We start from the raw sequence: 22,671 nt of genomic DNA, 5'->3' as shown, positions 1-22,671 counted from the left end.
TGTCATTGTTAATGATTATTAATAAAAACATACATAGTATATATGTAATCTAAGAAGTCATCTGTTAATACATATTTTAATACTTAGATTTTTCTTCCAGATAACAATGGAAGGAAAAAATCAAGCTTTGAGTTTCAAAAGCCGAACACTTTTGTATGAACTCCTTTGTGCCCTAAGTAACCCCAAGCGCAAGGACACTAGGGGATTCAGCCACTTTGCAGAAGTGACAGAGAAATTTGCCTTTTCTCTGCTGACGGATGTTACTTGTGGGTCTCCTGGTGAAAAGTAAGTACTTTGTAAAAACATCAGTTGCCAAAATGTGATTCCTTGTGGCTTACAAAGCAGTGTATGGTGCCAGTGGACACTGAGATGATCCGTGGAACATGTGGTCATTACTTTGTATCTGTTGGTTAATGAAACAGAGGAAAAGGAAAAGCAGCTCCAGAATGAGAAATGAGTGTGTGCTATCAACAGTACTGTCCTATCAGTTCAAAATATCTTTAGGAGTAGAACAAAACATCATCTTGTCTTCTCTTGCTTTTATCCAGGGGAAAGCACATGCTGAGTAGGAAGGATGCTGATTCCCATCCTTGGGCTGTGAGTGCTGCTGCCCTACAGCCTCAGGTGTTTCTTCCACTGGGAGGCAGCTCTCACACTTTCAGGGAGATTTGTGGCTGGAGTTCCACAGCAGCAAGAGGAGAAAATAACACGTAGCTCATGGTCATTATTAACTGTGTGATTAGTTATCTAGCCATAGGTTAATATTTTGTGCATACTGATACAAGAAATTATATGCACAATCTACATTTTATGATTGTAGTCCAGAGACCACTAAATATTTAATTTGCATTTGACAGCCAAAATCTACTGACAGTAGAACATGGGTAGAAATGAAACTCCTTCTTGATTTTCATGTTGTTGATATATGCTACCTAAAGACAATAAGTATCATTTTATTACTACTTAATGGGCATTAGGTTAAGAATATTTATACAAACTTCATCAACTTTATCATTTATTTTCAATGAAAATCATCATCCATATCTAGGAAGTTATGATAAACTTGAGTCGTTTCAATAATGAATTCTGTCAAGCTAACAAAGAAATTGGTTGATTAAATAAAACTTTGAATAGTAGTTCTTTGCTTGAAGACACATGAAGTTCAAAAACAGTAAATTACATATAAAAGACAAGGTGTAAAATACAGAGAACATTGATATATCCTTGCTATAACCAACTGCATTAAATTGAATGGATAATTTATAGGTAGAAATAGCTGTTGAGAATTTTATATTCAGCATAACCCTTCATAGAAGTTGGTGTATATAGTACATATATTTTACAAATTATCACTTTTGGTAAGCTATTAGAAGGTGGAGTTTGGGTTTTATTATTTGTATTTATAGATCGGAAACTGAGGTTTAGGGTCTTGCTCACCTTGACTATGTCCACATGAGTAGAACATGAAGAGTTAACTGCTCTGTCAGAGGCCTGCTTAATCCCATAGCCCTTCATAGCCACCACACTGTGTAGTCAGAAGAGTGCAACAAATCCAACCTCACAGCCCAAATTTTCACTACAGATCCACTCCAGGGCGTGGTGAAGTTAGGAAACATCTCACATGTGTTTTCACCGCTATCAGTGTTAATGGATTCTGGGAACTGATGCGTTCTTAATGGGGAAATCAGCAACGAATCAAAAACACCTAACAGGAACCTCTTTCGGCACATCCTCTCTCTACTCCTGCAGTGAATGCTGTGCTGTCCATTTATGTGTCTTTATCCTGGCTACAGAAACATCTGACATAGATTAGCTGCTTTCCTTGAGACCACAGGATAAATTTAGAACATAAGGGGGCATAGAAGCATGGCACAGTAAAGGAAACTAGATAAAAGCCCCAAATAGGAATAAAGTTCACATGGAAGAGAAATGGCAATCACATTTGGTTTGTTTCGCTGAAGACTCTAAATATGTCAAGCTTCTGCTTGTACTCTCAATGGACTACCTTAATATCAAGGGCATCTGCTGTGAGGGGTGGATTTGAGAATTGAGCAAGAATATTAATGGCATCTAGAGTAACCACTTAGAAACCAAGTAAAAACAATGCAATTAGCACTGAGGTTCATTACTGTGCTGATGTAAGGGGGTGGCAATGAACATGTAACCCTCTCTCTCCACTGCTGTCTAGGTGTGAAGCAGATGATGGTATTATCAAATTGAGTGTATTTGGAGGGCAAAAATGTAAGAGGTTAAGGTGTTGGGGGCAGTTTGGCTGTCAGAAGTTAAGAGAGGCCAGAAATTTGGGGTACTTACGGGAGTAAGACATTATTTGTGTTGTTGGCTTACAAAGTGGCAAGAACCGTGATGGCTCTAACTAGTCTGGATGTCTTGGAAGTGGGGATTTGAAGCAGTGTTCAACTCTCTGGCTGAAGTTCTCTGGTTTCTGTGGCTTTGTACCTCCTGAGGGGCTCTGTGACTAAGCTATAACAGTGTTTAATATGGAGTGGCTGAATGAAGACATTAAGAAGGGGATTTTGACACACTATTGTTGATTTATGTGGCCAATACAAATTGAGGTGTTCACATAAGAGGCTTGACCCAGACACTTAGCATCTCAGATAACATAGAATATTAAAGCTACTAATCAGCACATTTATTTATTTATTTATTTTTCACTACATTATAGAATTCTTTTTTAATTTTTTCAAATGGTATAATTTGATCATATTCTTTCCCCTCCCCCAAGTCCTTCTAGATCTTCTCCATCTACCTACCCACCAACTTCACATTCTTTTTCTCTCTCAAGAGCCCTACCTCCCCAACCAAAGCAACCCCCCCAAAATCACATAAAATCATGGCATCTGCTTTTTGTTGGTCAGCTACTGCTGAGTGTGATTGATACTGACACCGAACACCTAAAATGGTCTCACTTATGCCATGGAAGAAACTTGTTATAAAGAGGACATACAGATAGAGGGAAAGACTTCCTTTCACTCTTTCATTTCTCACATCTTTCTTTTAACATTATCTGATCCATTTCTCATGTCTTAGTGAGGTATCATTTTGATCCACTGTCCACGTTGCGGCAGGTAGAACCTTTAACATCGAACAGATACATCTCACAGTGTCTTAGTAGTCTCTACACTGTTGAAAGCAGCTTTCATATTCACTTTATCTTTAATCTGCTCACTATTGAGAAGATAATGACTCCAGGAACAATTCACTACTAATTTTGGGGGAAACAGTTATAGATTTACATCCCTTGATCCATAAGTATGCTCCTTATATAAGGGTTTTGCCTTAGTGAAGCTGGAATGTCACCTGTACTTTAAACCAAATCCACATGAGTTCAACTCACATCCTTGTTTGGAAACAATTTAACTGAGCATAGAGTCTTATTATCCCTAAGAGGTGTGAAAAAAATAGAAGTGGCAGAAGCATCAGGATCATTATTGAGATCTGTTTTCTTATGGGCTATATGGTTATATTAGAAGGCTCTGATGTACCAAAAAGGTATGAGGTGCATCTGAGATGAAAATGCAGCCGTAGATGCATGTGCTTTATGATTCTAAATAAAAAAGGCTCCACTCTAGTGGCAATCCCCTTTCCTCAGCCTGTTCTACCACATCCTGAGACTAACAGAAAAGTATAAACTAAGCCACAGATTGTATTGTGGTAACCATGTAACAGCTTCCAGATATTCCTGTTTTAGGTTACAAAAAAAGATCAAGCAAAGGGACTGGAAGGATGTATCACTAGGAAACCTAAAACAGATGGCTGTGTAGTGTCGGGGTTAGCAGTGCCATTGTTCTACATGAAGAGAAAATCCTCAATTTAAGTGTTTAAGTAAATGCAATTGGATGTGTGGATACAAATACCTGCCAACTCAACACACACTTGACACACTTGTTTTTTCTCTTGTAGAAGCAAAACCATCTTTGATAGTTGCCCGTATCTGTCAATACTGGCTCTTCACTGGTACCCTCAGCAAATCAATGGACACAAGTTTGAAGGAAAGGAAGGTGATTACATTCAAATTCCGGAGAGGTTTTTGGATGTTCTTGATGCAGAAATGCTGGATGGAAGAGGGACATGCACACTAGTGCAGTTTGTAGAGTACAGCAGCCAGCAGTGGTTCGTAGCAGGGAACAACCTTCCTGCCCTAAAAGACAAGGTACACTCTCATTTAAAATGATGTGCTATTTTATTATTGTTTTCCTTTACCAGACAAACTTAAAACACATTAGCTTAGCTGGTTCTTACCTAGAAGTTGTTATGAATAGGTTTTTCTGCCAGCAGCCCCAAATAACACACAGAGACGCTGTATTAGATATAATTCTGTTGGCCTGTTACTAGCGTTTCTCATTAGCTAGCTCTGTCTTAAATATTAACCCATTCTATTAATCTAGTATTTCCACATAGTCTCATCTTACTGGAGAGAGGCCTCTCTCAGTCCTCCACCTTGAATCTCCTCCCTACTACTTCCTCTCTCCCCCTAGTCTCCTTGTCCTGCCTATCTTGCTTTCCTATTGGCCAACAGTGCTTTATTCATTAACCAATAAGAGAAACATATTTACAGAATGACATCTCCCATCAAAGAGTAGCATGAAAATTATTCTCTCTAAACCATTTACAGTATTTGTGACTTCAAATGGAGTTTGAAGTGTAAATGTTTCCTTTAGGTTTTGTGGAGTATGCATGTGTGTATATGGACAAAGTATCAAAATGCAGTTGTCCCTACTATAATATCTTGGCATGTACCTACCTTTCCAGTAGGTCAGCCAGTGATAACTTAAAGTGGGTGTTGTCACCTGACCCCTGAAAGTGAGTGCAGTGGACTTGAACTGCTAGTAGTTGCATTCACCAAGTGAATGGGCTAATGGTTCTGAAGAAAACACTATAGGCATTATGTTTTAGAAAAATGACATCCATTTTCAACTGGGAGACTCAGTCATATCAATAATTGGAAAATAACCATTAAATGTTCTTTCTTTTGACGTTATAGGTGTTATCCCTGAATATGAAGGGTCTGAGTAGACAACCCCTGCCTAACAACAATGAGGTTCTCTACAGAATTTACACAGCTGAGCCTAGAATTATTCCTCATACATCTCTCTGTCTCCTCTGGGATGAGGCCACTATCAGGTATGGGCTGATAAATCCCAAGAAAAGTGTTTCATGATTCCCATCTAGAAACATGCACCTGCTTGCCCTGAACATAGATGGTAGCCTCAGGTAAGACTTCAGACTGAGGAACAATCTCTATTAGTCACAGAAATAGTCTAGCATCATTCTAATGGGGACCTGCTGGTTGTCAAACTATGTGTGTAGTATGTCATTCTTTCTTCATTATAATTATTTGCATGGGCTGTAGCTTGAGTTATTCTCAGGTTAGATGAGTTTTCAGAAGTTATCAGTTTATTTGTTACACATGAAGGGAAACTCCTTCCTACAGGCCTGTCACCTGCCATTCAGGAGCTGGTTTATGTTTAGAGGGATCAGTAAGGTTTAAGAAGTCTTATTTACAGTTGACTCAGACACTGTTGGGGATTAAACCCAGACAGAAATGAGAGGTGCAGTGTTTCTTTGAGTCTCTTCAGCCTCTTGACTTACATTCCTGAGAGAGTTACTATCACTCAAGTCCCAGTCTGTGCTGTAGGGTCTGGTTTTGTTGGGAGACAAGGTCTGTTGTCTGTCTGGCAGGCATGAAATTTTGTTTATTACGGAATTTTAGCCTGACAGGGAAACCTACTAATCTATTTGGGTTAGTCATTCTTTCTCCTCAATAAACTATTTTGAACAGAAATTTCTAATGTGTGATTCTGGATCTTAAACCTGATACAGAAGGTTCTCTATATATGATGGTTCAACTTATAATTTCATATTTGAAGCTTATACAAAAGTGATATACTTTACTGAACTACTCAGATATTGACTCTGATCTTTCCCATATTGGTAATATGTGATATAATGCTGAACACTGACAGTGAGTCATGGCACCTAGTCACACACAAGGTAAATAGCCATGTGTTCTGCATTAGTGTTCAGTGGGTTAGATAGAGTAGACATTTGAAACACACATTTTTAAAATAAACAGTGTATTTAACAGGCTATTCCATTGAAATTCAAAGAACAATAATTCATAAATAACCTCCAATCTTCAATATTTAATGAATAATGCAAGTTTCCAAATGAACTTTGCATTTTGAACTGGGAAGTTTTATGTCGTTAGAAAAGTAATGGAATCAAGGTTACTGAAAGGAAGAGGTTCAAGAAATAGCAACTGATTAACTCCTAATGAGATGAACTTCATTGAAAGAAACACTTGAAGTTCCCTGAAAAATGTATGTATGACATGTGACTCAAAATTCAGAAATAGCAAAGCTGTGAAAGAAATCATAGGAAAGCCCACGCATTAGTTACTGGTCTGTTGCTATGATGAATTACGATGACCAAGGCAAATTATAAAAGAAAGCATTTAACTTGGGGCCTGCCTACAGTTTCAGAGGGTTGGAATCCCTGGCTGTCATGTCACGGAGCATGGCAGAAGCCAGGCAGGCAGGCAGGCAGGCAGGCAGGCAGGCAGGCAGGCAGGCAGGCAGGCATGATGTTGGAGCAGTAGCTGGGAACTTAAATCTTATCTGTAAGATTCAGGCAGAGAGAGAGAGAGAGAGAGAGAGAGAGAGAGAGAGAGAGAGAGAGAGAGAGAGAGAGAGAGAGTATGTGTATAACTGGACCTGTCATGGGCTTTTGACACTTAAAAGCTCACTCATGGTGACATATCTCTTCCAACCAGGCGATACCTCTTCCAACAATTGCAAACCAACTAATCCTTCTCAAAGAGGTCCATCTATTCCAAGCTTTCAAATATATGAGCTTATGTAGGTTACTGCCATTCAAACCACCACAGCATACAAGTAATCCTTGTAGTGTGGTACAAAGTTCAAGACTTTTGAAAGTGAGAGGAGAGGTTAGCCCTGCACACATAGTGGCTATTGTACTGGCTAGTTTTATGTCAATTTGACACAAGCTAGGGTCCTCAGAGAGAAAGGAGACTCCGTTGAAGAAATGCCTCCATAAGATCCAGCTGTAAGGCATTTTCTTAATTAGTGATCAATGGGGGAGGGTCCAGCCCATTGTGCTGCCATCCCTGAGCTGATCCTGGGTTCTATACAAAAGCAGGTTGAGCAAGCCATCGGGAGTCAGTAAGCAACTCCCCTCCATGGCCTCTGCTTCAGCTCCTGCCTCCAGGTCATTTGAGTTCCTGTCCTGGCTTCCTTTGGTAATGAAAGCTATATGGAAGTGTAACCTGAATAAACCCTTTTCTTCCTGACTTGGTTTTTGGTCATGGTGTTTTGTAGTAGCAATAGAAGTTCTGACTGAGACAGCAGTGCTGATCTGTGGGGATCCACACATGTTATGGCTATGCTGGTCAGTGGGAAATTTTGAATGACAGAAAAGAGCAAATTTGCTTTAGGATGGGTAAGACAGCTTATACTGCTGCTGAAAAGGCTAACTTCTTTGATGTAACAAGTGCTGTGGCAGATATGGTTTGTATTTATAATGCTTTTTAAGGTGTCTTGGTGGAAACTGTTGGGTAATGTCCTGGACAAGATGTTCCCTCCAGTGTTTCTTCTGGAAAATGTATTCTGCTTAAGTCTTGAGTAAAGAACACTTAATTTCAGCTAGTTATTTAAAACAATCTGAACATCTTTGGAATATTATTGAAAGAACAGTGGCTATTGTGTTTTGTTCTAGCTGGTTGTCTGACAGCCAGTTTTGCAAAGTGGTTGAGGATACTTCGGACTACGTGGAATGTGCCTGTTCACACATGTCTATGTATGCTGTCTACGCCCAGACTGACAACTTGTCATCATACAATGAAGCTTTTTTCTCCTCTGGGTTTATATGCATCTCAGGTCAGTAGCAGAGATTTCAAGTTATGGATTGTAAACATATGTGAGAACGAAACCTTCCCATAGTTTTTTTCTTTTTTGTTTGTGTAAGATATGAGTGTACTATGGTTCGTCATTTTTCCCACCATCTTAATCATTAACACATACAGCAGGTATTTATGGAGGGTCAACTCTGAACTTCTTTGCAGAAGAGGACATGTTTTCAAGAAGAGAATGTGATACAGAATGAGGTAAAGGCTAAATAACAGAGAAGGGAAACATTTGTGGTGTCCTGTGCTTTAGAACTTAGGCTCTTCAGTTAGAATACTGGGATGACATAAATCAATACATACAAAGATTTTGTGTTTTCATTAAAATAAACATTCTACCAAATCAGTTGATCAGTCAGTAGTCTACAGTTTGGTACTCTAAGCATGCCAACCCTTATGCTAAAACTTACCTTCTATTCAACATAGAGTTGTTATACTTCAATAGCGGCATATTTTATGTGCAAAGAAGTTTCATAGAATGATTCAATAAAGAGTTACTATATTGAAATAAAAATCTGGATATTATTTTACAAACAAATTCAAGTCCCGCAGTGATCTACAGAAATCCCCTGCTTTATACAAGCATTGAAATCAAAATATAGCATTTTAAAACTTAAAACATGGTGTCTCTGATTTCATGTAGAAGTGGTAGAACCATAAGGCACATCCTAGAAGAGTTATTGGTCATTCTATATTTTCTATAAGTTGATACAGAAGAGGTAACACTGACCTGCAAATCTGTTTGAGAACCTAGATGACAACATCCACACTTTTACTTGGAAATTAAGATTTTATTTACTCTTTAATCAAGGTATTTGATAAGTAAAGACTCTCAACTCCTGTCTGTTTGCCTCAATTTTCTTTTCAGGAGAGAACCAATGCCCATTTCCTCTGATGGGATCTCAAGAAATAGAAATGGCAGCTTTTTGCTTCTTACATATATAATGTGTAGTTTGGGTCAGGCCAAATGGAATGGCTCTGATTTAATGACAGTTACCTAGTTCTTTTTTATGAGGGTAACTTGATGTAAATATTCACAGGAGCTGGCCTTTTGGTTAGATTTAGTCACAATAAATTCCAGGATGTCTGTGGCAGCTCCAGCTTGCGGTTCTGTTCGCTGTCCCAGATGACAGTTTGAGAAGTGGGTGAAGGGGGATAAAGGCTTGGAAAACCTCAGTTTAGAGAGAAGAAAGGAAAGACATTCCCAGGTTTACCAAATACCAAAAACTAAAACTGAGGCCTCAAAGTGGAAGGGAAAAGTAGTGAAAGAGAGCTGTGTGCATTCTGCAGCGCATGACAGGGATGACTTGGGAGAAGTGAAATTAAGATGGCTTCAGGTGACATGCCATAATTACTACTAAGATCAGCAAGGCTTGAGGTGTTTGCCCATTACTGCCTGCCTGGTGACTGTAAATCCCCAGGGCTCTTCTACAGCTCTTCAGTTCCCATCACAGAAAACTGTTGGATTGGATTTTTCCTGACTTTGACTCTAAACAAAGATTTTAAAGTCTTATAACCTTAAAGACAACCTGTTACCTTCATTGCGTAGTTCCTTTCCATTTTAACTCAAGTGAATGAAATCAGTCATTCCGATGCAGTTGTAGTTCAGTCTCCTGTGGTGGGCGTGGCTTTACACTGTTGCAAGTGGGCCTGTTCTCTATTGGTGTCACTTCCTTCTTCTTACCATGAAGAAACCCTTTAACATATTACCCAAACTAAAGTGTTCTTTACTAATTAGCCAATTATCCTATCTACTTAAAATAGAATCTGTGTGTAAATGCCCATACGATGTCAATTTCATCATCAATAATAATTTGTGAGTGGTTAAATGTAAGCCTTACAGGTAAAGAAAGTTAATAAAATTATTTGAGGGTGATCAGTTTTTTGTTAAACTTTTATAAAATGGCAAAAGTTTTAAGTTGTGACTTTTTTCCCTCGCCTGAAAGCTGAAATGCTGATGGGTTTTCAAAGTAATACCAACACGCCAACCCTGATGAAGCACCTCCAGCACACACAAGTGGGGGCAGGGGTCAGAGAGGCCAAGCCTCAATAATGGAGGAGATAAATCCTAGCACAGGTGCATTCACTTCAAAGCTATATTTTAAGGCTATCTTTGAAATTTTTGGTCAAGTTCCTTTACAAACATCAAGGTCAGGTTTTCAGAAACCATTGCCTTGAGAGACCTGTTATGATTGTGGAGGAATGCATTATCAAAATAATTTTATTCTTTCAAATGACATGCTATCTCTGAGGAAAAAATTAAAAATGCTAAGAACCTTAAAAAGAAGAGTTTGAATGGATAAATGTAGATAGAAAGAAGTCCCTCAGCCCTAGAATGTATGTGCACCACCCAAAGATATTGTGTTTCTTTAGCAATGCCAGCAAAGGAGTTTTATTTGGCAGGAATTGGGCTGTGCATAACAGAAGGTCACTGTAAGCATCTTACATAGACTTAGTTTCTAGAATGAATAGTTAGGCACTTTAACCGTGCCACTGCAACCCAACCTATTTTTTTTTCTGGCAGGGTGGGTGCCCCTTTGACTCATTCTGGTGTGGTCTTAGTTGCCTGTAGAACTTTGAACATCAAGTTGGCAGTGGTCAGATAGGCCAAGGCAGACTGTATGTTAAAGCAATGGAAGATGTTATAAAAGAGACCTAGAATGCTGCCCCAACACAGTATCTCTTTGACCAAACTGTGTTCAGTGAAATTTCATAAGACAGTCACTTCCTGGAATATGAGACAGCAAAGCTGGACATAATCACTGTGAGAGCAGCCAGTGTCTATCATGTTAAATATTACTGGACACAGCACCACATGTATAGTATTTTCAATCCTGTTTCTTTTTTTAAAATGATTTTATCATCATCATCATCATCATCATCATTATATCCCAACAAAAGTTTTCCCTCCCTCTCCTCCAAGTCCTTCCCACCAACTTCCTCTCTGCTCCCCCTCCCATCCAGTCTTCCTTGATTTCTATTCAAAAGGGACAGGGCCTCCCATGGATGTCAACTAAACATGGTGTATCAAGTTGCAGTAAAAATAAGCACCTCCTCATATTAAGGCTGGAAGAGGCAACCCAAGATGAGGAATAGGTTCCCAAAAGCTAACAAAAGAGTTAGAGATAGCCCCTGCTCCCGCTATTAGGAGTCTCACAAAAAGACCCTGCTACAAAGCCACAACATAGCTGCAGATGATTAGTTCAGACCCATGCAGGCTCCCTGGCTGTTGGTTCAGTTTCTGTGTCCCTATGAGCAAGTGCGTTTTCTTATGGTGTCTTTGATCCCTCTGGCTCCTATGCTCCTTCCTCCCACTCTTCCACAGGGTTCTTCCAGCTCTACCTCACGTCTGGCTGTGGGTCTCCGTGTCTGTTTCCATCAGTTGCTGGATGAAGCCTCTCTGCTGACAATTGGGCTAGGCACCAATCTATGACAATCTATGAGTAGCAGAATATCATCTGTCATTATGTCATTATGACATTATCATTATGTCAATCTTTTTTTTTTTTTTTTTTTTTTGGCATTTGTGTTTGGTTCTATCCTATGTCTCTGGGATGGCCAGCCTAGTCTCTAGGTCCTGGTGCTCCAGGTAGTATCTGGGGTGAGCTCACTCTCATGGCATGGGTCTCTATTGTTTGGCCACTCCCACAATCTCTGTGCTACTTTATCATGGCACATCTTGTAGGCAAGTCCTATTTCTTACTGAAGAAATAAGTAACACTTAGTGTTTCAGACCAGATGTGCTTTGTTGCAATGTGCCAACTTTATCCTTTCAAACCATATTATTGTAGTCACTTGGATACAGACTCTTCTGAAATACAGTATATTTTTTTCATTACTCAGGAAGAGTCAGCAGTTCTGTGCAGTACCGCTTTCTGTGATGGTGACAATACTGGCCATGCGTGGGCAAGCATCCTTGAAATATGACTAAATTTAAATTCTATTCAATTTAACTCATGAAAATTTAAATTTAAACAACTCCCAATAGCTAGTAGCTGTCATGTTTAGGTTCAGCTCCTTAATTACCAAGGCTCTTGTCTCTCTGGTAACATAACCCATCCCCTAACACATGGAGTTGTGCATTCCAATGTGCTTCACACTGACATTTGTTCCTACTGTGAATCTTTTCTATTCATCCTCTTGCTTATTAGGAGCACTAATCAAAGCACATCACATGGAGGGAAATCTTAAAGAAATATCAACTCAGCTATGGTTTGTAACAAAGCAGTAGAAAACCCTACAACCATAGGTAGCATGAGTTAGAAAGAGAAGAAAAAACTAAGTTAAAGAGCTAATACTTGACTTAATAATGAAGTAACACTAAGCTGATTTCATTTGGTTTTATATAAAGAGGAATCAGGTATAAATAGAATGAGATACTGACACCTTTAAATGCAAAATTCATAAATATTTTAAAGAGAAATTTGTAGAAAATTTACTAACATTTGTCTTATGTGGGGTTAAATGCAGTTACATGGGAGTATTTTCCACCTGTAAAATATGCTGAAGACCAACAATGTCTCCTGGCTCTGCCTACTCACATACAAATATCACATGCATTTATATTCACATAACTACTCCAGAATTGTATATCTACATAAGATCTGTATGCATATATATGCTTCTGAACTGTGTCCTAACCATTGTGTGCAATCTATGTTGTTATATTATGAAGAACAATGCATCTTCCTTCTCTCTTAAATGTGTAGACAATCATTTGTGCCAGTGGATTGAGGATTCTTTCTCTTCCAGCTCAACCTGTAATCCATATAGGCCTAAAAAAAAAAAAAGCAATATTACTTAGCAGATTGTTTCTGTATAGAATTGCGAAGAAATAAAATTGTAAAGACTGTAGAGTGCATATTTAGGTAATATATGGGGCTTAGTTTGTTATACTTTATTTTAGAAGTTCTATCATTATACATTCTATGTATTATGATTTTAATATTTATAGTAAGGCATTTGTGCTAAAGAACTGCAATAAAAAATATTTCCTTGTAAACGTTAAGTAAATATACTGAACATGAGACTCCTTTTCTAGTCTGAGGAAAGTTTATTTTCCTAAATTTGGATATTAGTATATAGTACTTTGAATACTCAAATTTGTATGTAGTGATTTAGGAACTTCCTAACTAAAATATTTATTTTTTTGAAGCTTAAGGATCCTATATCCTGTCCAAAGCCAGATGGCTTTGCCTAGTTTAGCGCGTGATCTGCTTAAGATTCTCATCAGAATTCTCCTTTCCATGAAAAATGAACCAGTGTTCTGGTTAGCTTCTGGTAGTTAAAACACTGATCTGAAGCAGCTTGGGGAGGAACATCTCAATTTCAGCTCACAGCTCGAGTCCATCAGGAATGAAAGTCAGGACAGGAGCTCATGGCAGGAACAGGAGGCATGATGTGAAGTACAGGCCATGGAAGAATGTGTTTACTGGCTTGGTTTCCATTGCTCACTCAGTTTGCTTCCCTGTATGACCCGGGGCAACCTTCTCAGGAGTGGTCCTCCTCACAGTGAGATCGTTCTCCCACATCAGTCTTAATCAAGAAAATGCCCCCACAGGCTTGCTTCCGGTCCAAGCTGATGGAGACATTTTCTCAGTTGAGGTCCCCTCTTCCCGGATGTCTCTGGCTTGTGTCAAGTTGCCATGAAATTAACCAGCATAGCCAGATAGCTGTGACACATTGTGCTCTCACACTAATACAATCCTGTCTGCCTTCCTGCCTCTCTCTGGATTTGATTCTTGAGCTACAACCATGGGGCCATGGTAGCTTTTGATGAAGCTTTTTATACCCAATCCCATGTTTCTAAGCTAGTCCCATGTAGTTGTGCTAAGTTCCTATGGAAGAACAGGAATGTGATATGGAATTGATTACCAAATTAGAGGGGAAAAAGTCACTGAATAAATTCTGAACTACAGTGAACAGGAAATGTGTGTGTTCCTCCCTTGCCATTACTCAGCCCTTTGCCTTGCATTGTTCCCACCCACCCCAGGAAACTTCCAGTACATACATATTTGTGAGCATGAGGTTTATAATGAGAAGAAAAATGTGGCTAGGGCTTTCTTTTAAGTCAGTGTATTATATGCACACATCAGCACATACCTTTAAGCATGAATTTAAGAGATTTATGAATGTCCTTGGGGCTCAAAGGACACATTAGTGAGTTGTAAGCCCTTGTAGAGGAGAAACTAAAGGTGCAAACCAGACATGACTGCCTGCCATTATCTTCAGAAATGCTATCACCTGTGTGGGTGGGTTTGGAGGCAGCCCCAACACCTGCATACCTGACTCAGAAGCTGTGGCACTTGTGCTGAGTGGCTTGTTACAGGCTTCTTGGAGGTGTTTCTAGAAAAAAAGCCTTGTCCCTTCTTTCAGGTAGTTTCTTTTACTCTACTGAAATATAAAATATAATTGAACTATTTTTCTAAAAAAGAATTTCTGTGAGGCATTTCTGAACAGAAACCAATTCCGAAGAGCCCATGTAGGCATGTTGTAGATGGTTAGTCCGGTTTTTCTGACATGTGGTTTGCTCTGAAAGCTCACTGCACAGCCTAGGAGAATAAAATGGGGAATAAAATGTTAAATGAGTGCAATAGCTCGTGTTTCTCAAGAGGGCATTGATATTAAATGAAGTAATATATGGAAAACACATGCCTAAGTGGTCTACGTATGTCAGCATTTGTAATGCTTCAACGATTCTTACACAAAACAATCTAATCCACAAAAACGTGTGGTAAAAAGACCCAGGGAACAAATAAATGGCCACTGAATAATAATATCTTCAATTTAAGGCAGAAAATATTCTTAAAGTAGTCTGCCTTCAAGTTCTGGTATAGTTGTGCATGGCTATAATTTTAGCACGCAAGAGGCTGAGGCAGAGAGATTGCAGTTTCAAGGCCAGCCTGGGTTATCCAACAACACTTTATCTCAAAATAGACATAGGTTTAAAGATAATAATGCCAGCTAGAAATGGAAGTTTTTATGCTTAATTTCTTTGTGGAAGAACAAAAAGGTTTTTTCCTGCTTTTGACATGCAGCAGCAGAGGGCTGGCTGAAAGTTCATCACTACCATGGATATAGTCATATATGTGTTTCCATTAGCAAAAAGTGAGTGATTGTGAACATCAGCTTTGGAGGTCATTCACAGTCTTATGTCCAAAAGGGTCTAGTTACCTTTCTAAATATTTTTGCTCACCCAAGCTATTCACTCTTAAAAAAAAAAAATAGGATGGAAAACCATTTCTTGAATAGTAAAGTTGACTAATAGCAACTTAGAAAATAAAATGCTTATTAGAACTATTAATGCTATTTATTTATGCCTTCCTTTTTACATGGCAGACAACTTGTAAATAATTGGGAAATTAGTTATCCTTTGCGTTAATGGCTAAATGTGACGATGGTGTATACCACACAAAATGGAATATGTTGAAATTTCAGCATCATCTTTCCCAGAGCTATTATGTTATGCTGTATATAGGCTGGGCTTTTGTGCTTAACTGTCCCAAAGATTTTCCGTTCTGTACACATAATCTCTTCATGGATTATGAAACCTCACGTGGGATCTTTTGTTTCCACAGGCCTTTGCTTGGCTGTTGTTTCACACATGTCCTGTGCCAGATGTTCGATGTTTGCAGCTAAACTTCTGACTCAAATGATGGCAGCCAGCTTAGGAACACAGGTAGGAGGGAGATGGGAGATGGCACTTGTGGTTCACCATGAGATGTCCATGAACAGGGATTTTTTTTTTTTTCAACCGAACTGTTTGCTTTGTATTGGAGCAATCTGGAAGAAGGGAAGCATACAAAAATGATAACAGACCTAATATGTGTATTTAAAAATTATTTGTTTGATTTTTGAGATTATACTATAATTACCTCATTTCCCCATTCTCTTTCCTCCGTCTAAACTTTCTCACATACTCCTCTTTACTCTCTGTCAAATTCATGGCTTCATGGCCTCCTTTTTTCTTTTCTTTTTTTTTTTATTTATTATTTAAAGTTTTTGTTTTTTTATAACTTTTTTATTTAATTTTATATGACAAAGTCCAATTAAATGAAAACAAACATTTATACACAATATTTGGGAATTTGGGCGTCGTTCTTTCCAAACTACTTCCTGCTGGTAAGGGGCGCTGTCTTGGGGGATTCGAAGAAGATTCAGATATCCTAGCTGTAGTCTGTAGGGCTGTTTTGTCCAGCTGTTTTGAATGTAGGATCAGCTTGTACTCTGTTTCAGGCGGTCTGGCGTGATCAAACCACATTAGTTTGGAAGGAATCCACATCTTTTCATTTTCTGTGGAAACAAAAATAGAAATCCTTTTCCCCAGTAACTTGTTCTTCAAGTTAAATTTTGGAATGGCCTCCTTTTTTCAATATATACATATATATGTTTTCAAGGCTGACCACTTCGAATTGGATAACCAGTTGGTGCTATCTTCTCTGGTAAAGGATATTTTTTATGTTCTCAATGTTCCTTAGTTAACTGTATTTTGTGTAATGTTGAGGCTTCATGAACCTTCCCCTATCCAAATTAGCATATCTACCAGTATGGTGTCATTCTTGTCATATTAGTGAGGCTTTTGCAGTCATATTAGTGAGACTCTACGGGGTCACTTCTGCCATTTCTAAGAGAAACACAATCTCTTAGAAAACACCCCAGTTTTCTGGTTCTCACAATGTCCCCACCATCTCCAGCTATGATGATCCCTGAGCCTTAGCTACAGAAGTTTTGTTGTAGATCTACCCATTGGGTCTGGGCTCTAAAATTTATTTGAATTGGTTTTCTGTAAAATTTTCTATCTGTCACAAAGAGAAATTCTACTATATGTGTTTTGTAAACTCTCTATGGAGAAACACCTCACTATTATTTCTTACAAGAAAATAGCTTCTGTATAAAACATTCTAGCTAAATATGTTACTAGCACATATATACTGATATTAATGTATGTTGTTTTATGTGTTTATACAAATGTACCATTTTATAAATTTCTTTATATGGAAAAGCATTAAGATGACTCATACCAAAGACAAGGGGATAGTTCATTGGTAAAACATGTACACACATGCACACCTCATTCATAGAGCATGCACACACACTCACACACACACACACACAAAGATACATACATAGTAAAATGTGTGTACAATCCTTACTTTTTTTCATTTAACATAGTGGAATGTAGTTTGCAAGAACATTGTCTTATGAAAAATAGTTCATTTTTCTATGGTAGCTAAAAAAATAAAAGTGGGAATAATTGTTGGCTTTCCACTTAAAGCATGGATTTGAAAGCATCACTTAAACCACAGAAGGCTGGTGGAAAGGTTAAATTAAGTACCTTTTCTATCCTTAAGGTGTTAACTGTCTAGAAGAGCAGTTTGTCGTTGTAGACTGAAGATTCTACATAAATATCTGTAGTTCAGTGTTATATAAGAACATAGATTATGTGCAAGTGACTCTGTGAATTCCACAGTTAAGAGCTTAATTTATTGTTTTGCAAAGGTCATAGACATCTTCATAGAGGGGGTTACTTCATTAACATTGCTTATGTACAAAGAAGTGAAGGGCATAGAAATGAACTGGACAGAAGGAAATAATGTTAAATCATGTTTGCCCAGAGGCTGAAATAATTTAACCCCAACTCTTCATGACATCCTTATGAATGAAATTTTAGAACATTGTTCTGTAAAACACTATTTGTTTCTGAGATTTAATTTTTTAATTTTATTTTACATTCCAACCAAAGTACTCCCTCCCACCCCTCATCCCACTGTCCTTTGCTTCTACTCCAGTCCACTCCACATCCACTCCTTCCAACAGGTAAAGGGGTCCCATGGCAGTTGACCAAGTCTGGCACATTAAGTTGGGTCAGGATCAAGCTCCTCTCCTCTGCTTTAAGGCTGAGCATGACATCCCCTTATAATGAATGGGCTCCAACAAGCTAGCTCATGTGCCAGGGATAGATCCTGATACTACTGCCAGGGACCCCTCAGATAGTTCAAGCTTCACAACTATCTTCCACATACAGAGGGCCTAGTTCGGTCCCCTGGAGTCTCCATAGTTCATGAGTTTCCACCATCTTGGTTCAGCTGTCTCTGTAGATTTCTCCATCATGATCTTGACCTCCCTTGTTCATGTATTCCCTCTCCCTCTCTTCAACCTGATTTCCAGAGCTCAGCTAGTGGTTGGCTGTGAATCTCTGAATCTGGCTCCATCAATAACTAGATAAAGGCTCTATGATGATAGTTGGGGTATTCACCACCACTATGATTCTTATAGATTGCAGGGAATGATTGCTTTCTTGGAGAAAAACTTGAAGTTTTATTTACTTATATGTATATTATTTATGTAGTTTTGGGGGGCACTTGTGCGTTCATGTGTGCGTGCATGTGTGCATACACAGGTGCACAAACACCATGCATGAATGTGGAGGCAGAGGACAGTTTCCCACATTGGCTCTCTCTTCTCACCTTGAGGGATGCAGGAATCTAACTCAGGTCATCAGGTTTGCATAAAAGCACTTTTACCCTTTGTGGACTCAGTGACTGATTTCTTTCTCTTGCTCTGTCTTTTAAAATTGAAAATAATATTTTCATACAATATATTAACATGGTCTCCCCTCCCTCAGTGTCTCCCAGATACTCCCCACCCCCACCCATCCAACTCAATGCCTTCTTTAGAAAACAAATAGACAATAAATAAGTAATTATAAAAGAAAAAAAGAAAAAATATAAGAAACATACCCACATATAAATAAAACACAAAAATTGGAAACTATAATATACAAACTAAAGAACAGTACAATAAAAAAAAAAAACTACCCAAATAAATCAATATAAGCAAAAATGTCTACAAAAGTACCATTGAATTTGTTTTGTATTAACCTTCTACTTCTGGGCATGGGGCCCTTCCCTTAAGTGTGCCTTATATACCCAGTGAAAATTCATTGAGAAAACTAATTTTCCCTTTGCAGATCATTGTCAAATGCAGGTGGTTTCTTGGTTAGAGTTGGGACCTTGTTTCCACTTCCCCCTCTGGATGCTAGACCCCCATCTGCTTTGGCCTAGTACAGACTGCCACAAACTCTGTGGTTCCGCATGTGCATCAGTCCCATTGTGTCTGGAAGGCACAGTTTCCTTGGTATCACCCTCCCTCCAGCACTTAAGATCTTTCCTCCTCGGCACATCTCCCTCAGTTGGGGTGTAAGAGGGGAATGGGAGGTGGGGGAAGTGACATCCCATTTAAGACTGAGTGTTCTAACATTTCTCACTCTCTGCACATTTTCTAGATATATAGGTCTGTGTTAGTTCCCATCTACTGCTGGAGGAAGCGTCTGTGACCATTGTTTGAGGGAGACACTAATCTATTGGTATAGTAGAATGTTATTAGTCATTTTGTTGCTACATTCCTTTAGGGCAGTGGTTCTCAGCTTCCTAAAGCTGCGACCCTTTAATGCAGTTCCTCATGTGGTGACTTCCAACCATTGAATTATTGTCCTTGCTACCTCACAACTGTAATTTTGCTATGGTTATGAATTGTAATGCAAATATCTGTTATGCAGGATATCTGATATGGTGACCTCTGGGAAAAAGGTAGTTCAAACCCCAAAGGATCATGCTCCGTAAGTTGAGAACCACTGCTCTAGAAGAAAAAGTATTTGGTTTTCCTCTAGGTCTGTGGCCTATCTAGTCCCAGGCTCTGGGCCACCTGGGCTGTATGTCATGCAGAGTGACTGGTTTCTTGATTGGAGTCTGGTTATATGCGTGGACTCAACATGTGTAAATTTACATGGCACACTGTTACTTAGTGGGCTTAAGTGTGCTTTATGGAAGTACTTCCAATGGAAATTGGAACACTGTATACTGTTTCTTTTGTTTTTTTTTTTTTTTTTCTTGTCTCTCCTAGGAATGACAATGTTCTTTAAATTCCATAGCTGCTGCTGCTGCTTCTTCTTCTTCTTATTTTTTTTCAGGGAAAAAAATCAAGGGCTGTATTCTGGATTGTGTTTTTAAATACCTATAAACTATAGAAAGTAGCAGCTGTTTCCAAACGGGGGTAGTGCATTGGACTGACAAGGCTATTTACATTACCTAGGATCCAGTCATAACTGTCTGATCTTGCCTTGGCTTCTTGTATATAACACAGTAGAGAACCCGCCTACTGTAATTAGAGTTTGCTTGGCTGTATTCACCACCCATTTTAGTGTTTTTTTGGCAGCAGCATTTATATAAGATTTAATTATAGCACCATATTATTATAGACATTTCTTCAGCATGCTAGCAGACAAATTTGCTCCTGTCTGGGGAAGGCGAAGAGAGACCAGAATCTCTGTGGTAGAGCATTGTTTATTGCTTCACACAGGGCTTTACACTATTGTCCACACTTCACATTGGGCTTTACACTATTGACTACTGTTGCACACTGGGCTTAACACTATTCCCTATTGCTTCGATGGGCTTTACGCTATTGCCGACTGATTCACACCGGGCTTTGCGCTGATTTGGAAGAAAGGGATCAGTCAAGTGCATCCAATTCCAAAATAGTTTTAAAATATACACAGCAATATGGCATGAAAATTATGTAAGGAATGACTTGTGGCACAATATAACTAAAAAAGTATGTTCCGATGGCTTATTTCTAGCCAGGGTGATGTTTTCATTATTTCACGTCAGAAGTGATACAGTATAGAACTGGTATAGTCTTCAGAGAACTACCATCTTCTCAGCATATTGACTGGCTGCTTGGGCTTTAAATATATTATCTAACTTAAAGTGAATGTTTCTCTCACTTAGCTACGCAAGAACTTTTTAAAGATTTATTTAATTTTTAGCTCACTGAAGTGGCAAGCACCAGGCCTGCATGGGTCTGTATCAAGTCTTCCATATATATGTTATGGCTGTTTGCTTAGTGTTTTTGCCTGCTCTTGGGACTTTTTCCCTCCTGTTGAGTTGCCTTGTCCAGCTTCAGTATGAGGGCTTTCATCTGGTCATATTGTACCTTGGTTGGTCATGTTTGGTTGCTGTCTCTTGGAGTCCTGCTCTTTTCTGAAGGGAAAGGCGGTGGATCTGAGGGAAACAGGAGGTGTTGGGAGGGAGCTGGGAGGAGTAGGGAATTGTGGTCAGAGTGTGGTCTATGAGAGAAGAATCTGTTTTTAATTTTTTGAGATATTTCTTTTATTCTTCATCATATGTGTGGATGTGGGGGAAGGGGAAGATGTGCATGTGAACAAGGGGTTCCGCAGAGAGAAGAAGCTATTGCACTCCGTGGAACTGAATTAATGGGCTGTGGTGAGTCACCCAACTTGAGTGCTGGGAATGGAACTTGGGTCATCTGCAAGAGCAACAAGTTCTCTTAACTGCTGACCTATCTTTCTAGCTCCAAATCTAGGACTTTTCCAATTTTTCAGGTTCTCCAAAATGAGAAATGGAGATGTCTAGAGAAATACTGACTTATACACATTCCAAATTTTAAAGGCTTTGTAAAACAAGTTGTAGAATTGTGTTATTGGAGTCATTACAATTCCAGCCATGGTCCTCTCATGGATCTTCCATCTTTGTGGAATAGACATCATTAGAGCATACATTAACTGGAGAAGAAAACAAACCAAACAAAAAATCAAAACAATTGTCCTTGGTAAAGGAGTGAAATGTCTCCAGTTACCCATAAGAGTTTTAGTTGTGAATACGGGTAGACAGGCATGCCAAGACCTTTCCTCTTCAGAGAGAGAGAGAGACAAAGAGAGAGAGAGAGAGGAAGAGGAAAGGAGGTATGGGTCTCCTGTAGCATATGCTGTCCTGAACTTGCTATGTGGCTGAGGATGACCTTGAACTTCTGTTCTTCCTGCCTACACCTGTAGCATGCTGAGATTAAAGGCTTGTGTTTCCCTGCCAGTTTATGGAAATTGAACCCAGGGCCATGTGCATGCTAGGCAAACACAATCATCTGAACCATGTCTCGTCCCTCTTGACTTCAGTGTATTTGTGAATCAGGCTGTCAGGAAAAAAAAATGTGCTTAAGTTTGCTTGTTCTCTATTTTAGAAACATATAGAATACTGTATTACCAATTCACTATATATTTATTATATCCAGAACTGGAGAAAGGTACACGAGAATCAATAGAGTGTGTCTTTATATTGTACGGAAGTGGGGAGGAAGAGATGAGAAATATGATCAATGTATATTTTTTTAAAAAAAGTTTTAGTTAAAAAAGTCAAATGATAATGCTTTAGGCAGAGTGTCTTCCGAGTATCTTGGAGTATCATTGACCATAATATGCCAGCAGGTGGCAGTAGAAGATTTTTTTTCCCAAAAAAAAAAAAACCAAGTCATTGTTGCAGAGTTGGGGTTAGGTAAATACTAAAGGATACTTTCAAGGCTTTCATTCCCTGAGCTCCAGAGTGCTTTTGCAGCATAGTGAGCTCCAGAGTGAGTTTGCAGCATAGCAAATGCACATTTGTGGGCTCCTAGCTTTGTCTTTTTGTCCCTTATATTCAAAATTGGAGTGAATGCATTTGTAAGTTAGTGTCAGGAAGCTTCTATGTACCTGTCCTTGGCAGTACCACCCATCAGTTACTTTAAAATGCAGGCCATAGAAGTATGTTTCCATCATTACATATTAATGTGCCTACTATTAATATAGAAAATTGTGTTTCTCTGAATATCACGGAGTTTTGAGTTGAGATTTATCTTTTTAGTAATTATCAGAAAGGATGTATTTTCCTTCAGTGCCA

The 22,671-nt window shown here is 38.8% G+C and overlaps 1 protein-coding gene across 1 annotated transcript in view; it reads left to right on the top strand.

Annotated features, from left to right (window-relative positions):
- Adgrv1 (adhesion G protein-coupled receptor V1) overlaps window positions 1–22,671 on the top strand; it is a 468,823-nt gene that overhangs the window by 190,589 nt on the left and 255,563 nt on the right. Inside the window, exons 79-83 of the mRNA XM_051182821.1 lie at window positions 101–285; window positions 3,925–4,174; window positions 5,006–5,145; window positions 7,759–7,919; window positions 15,523–15,623. Coding sequence (XP_051038778.1) covers window positions 101–285; window positions 3,925–4,174; window positions 5,006–5,145; window positions 7,759–7,919; window positions 15,523–15,623 — 837 coding nt within the window. The remainder of the gene's footprint in view (window positions 1–100; window positions 286–3,924; window positions 4,175–5,005; window positions 5,146–7,758; window positions 7,920–15,522; window positions 15,624–22,671) is intronic.

This window comes from Phodopus roborovskii, unplaced genomic scaffold, assembly GCF_943737965.1.
Source record: "Phodopus roborovskii unplaced genomic scaffold, PHOROB, whole genome shotgun sequence".
NCBI lineage: Eukaryota > Metazoa > Chordata > Mammalia > Rodentia > Cricetidae > Phodopus > Phodopus roborovskii.
This window is presented reverse-complemented; position numbering and strand designations above follow the sequence as displayed.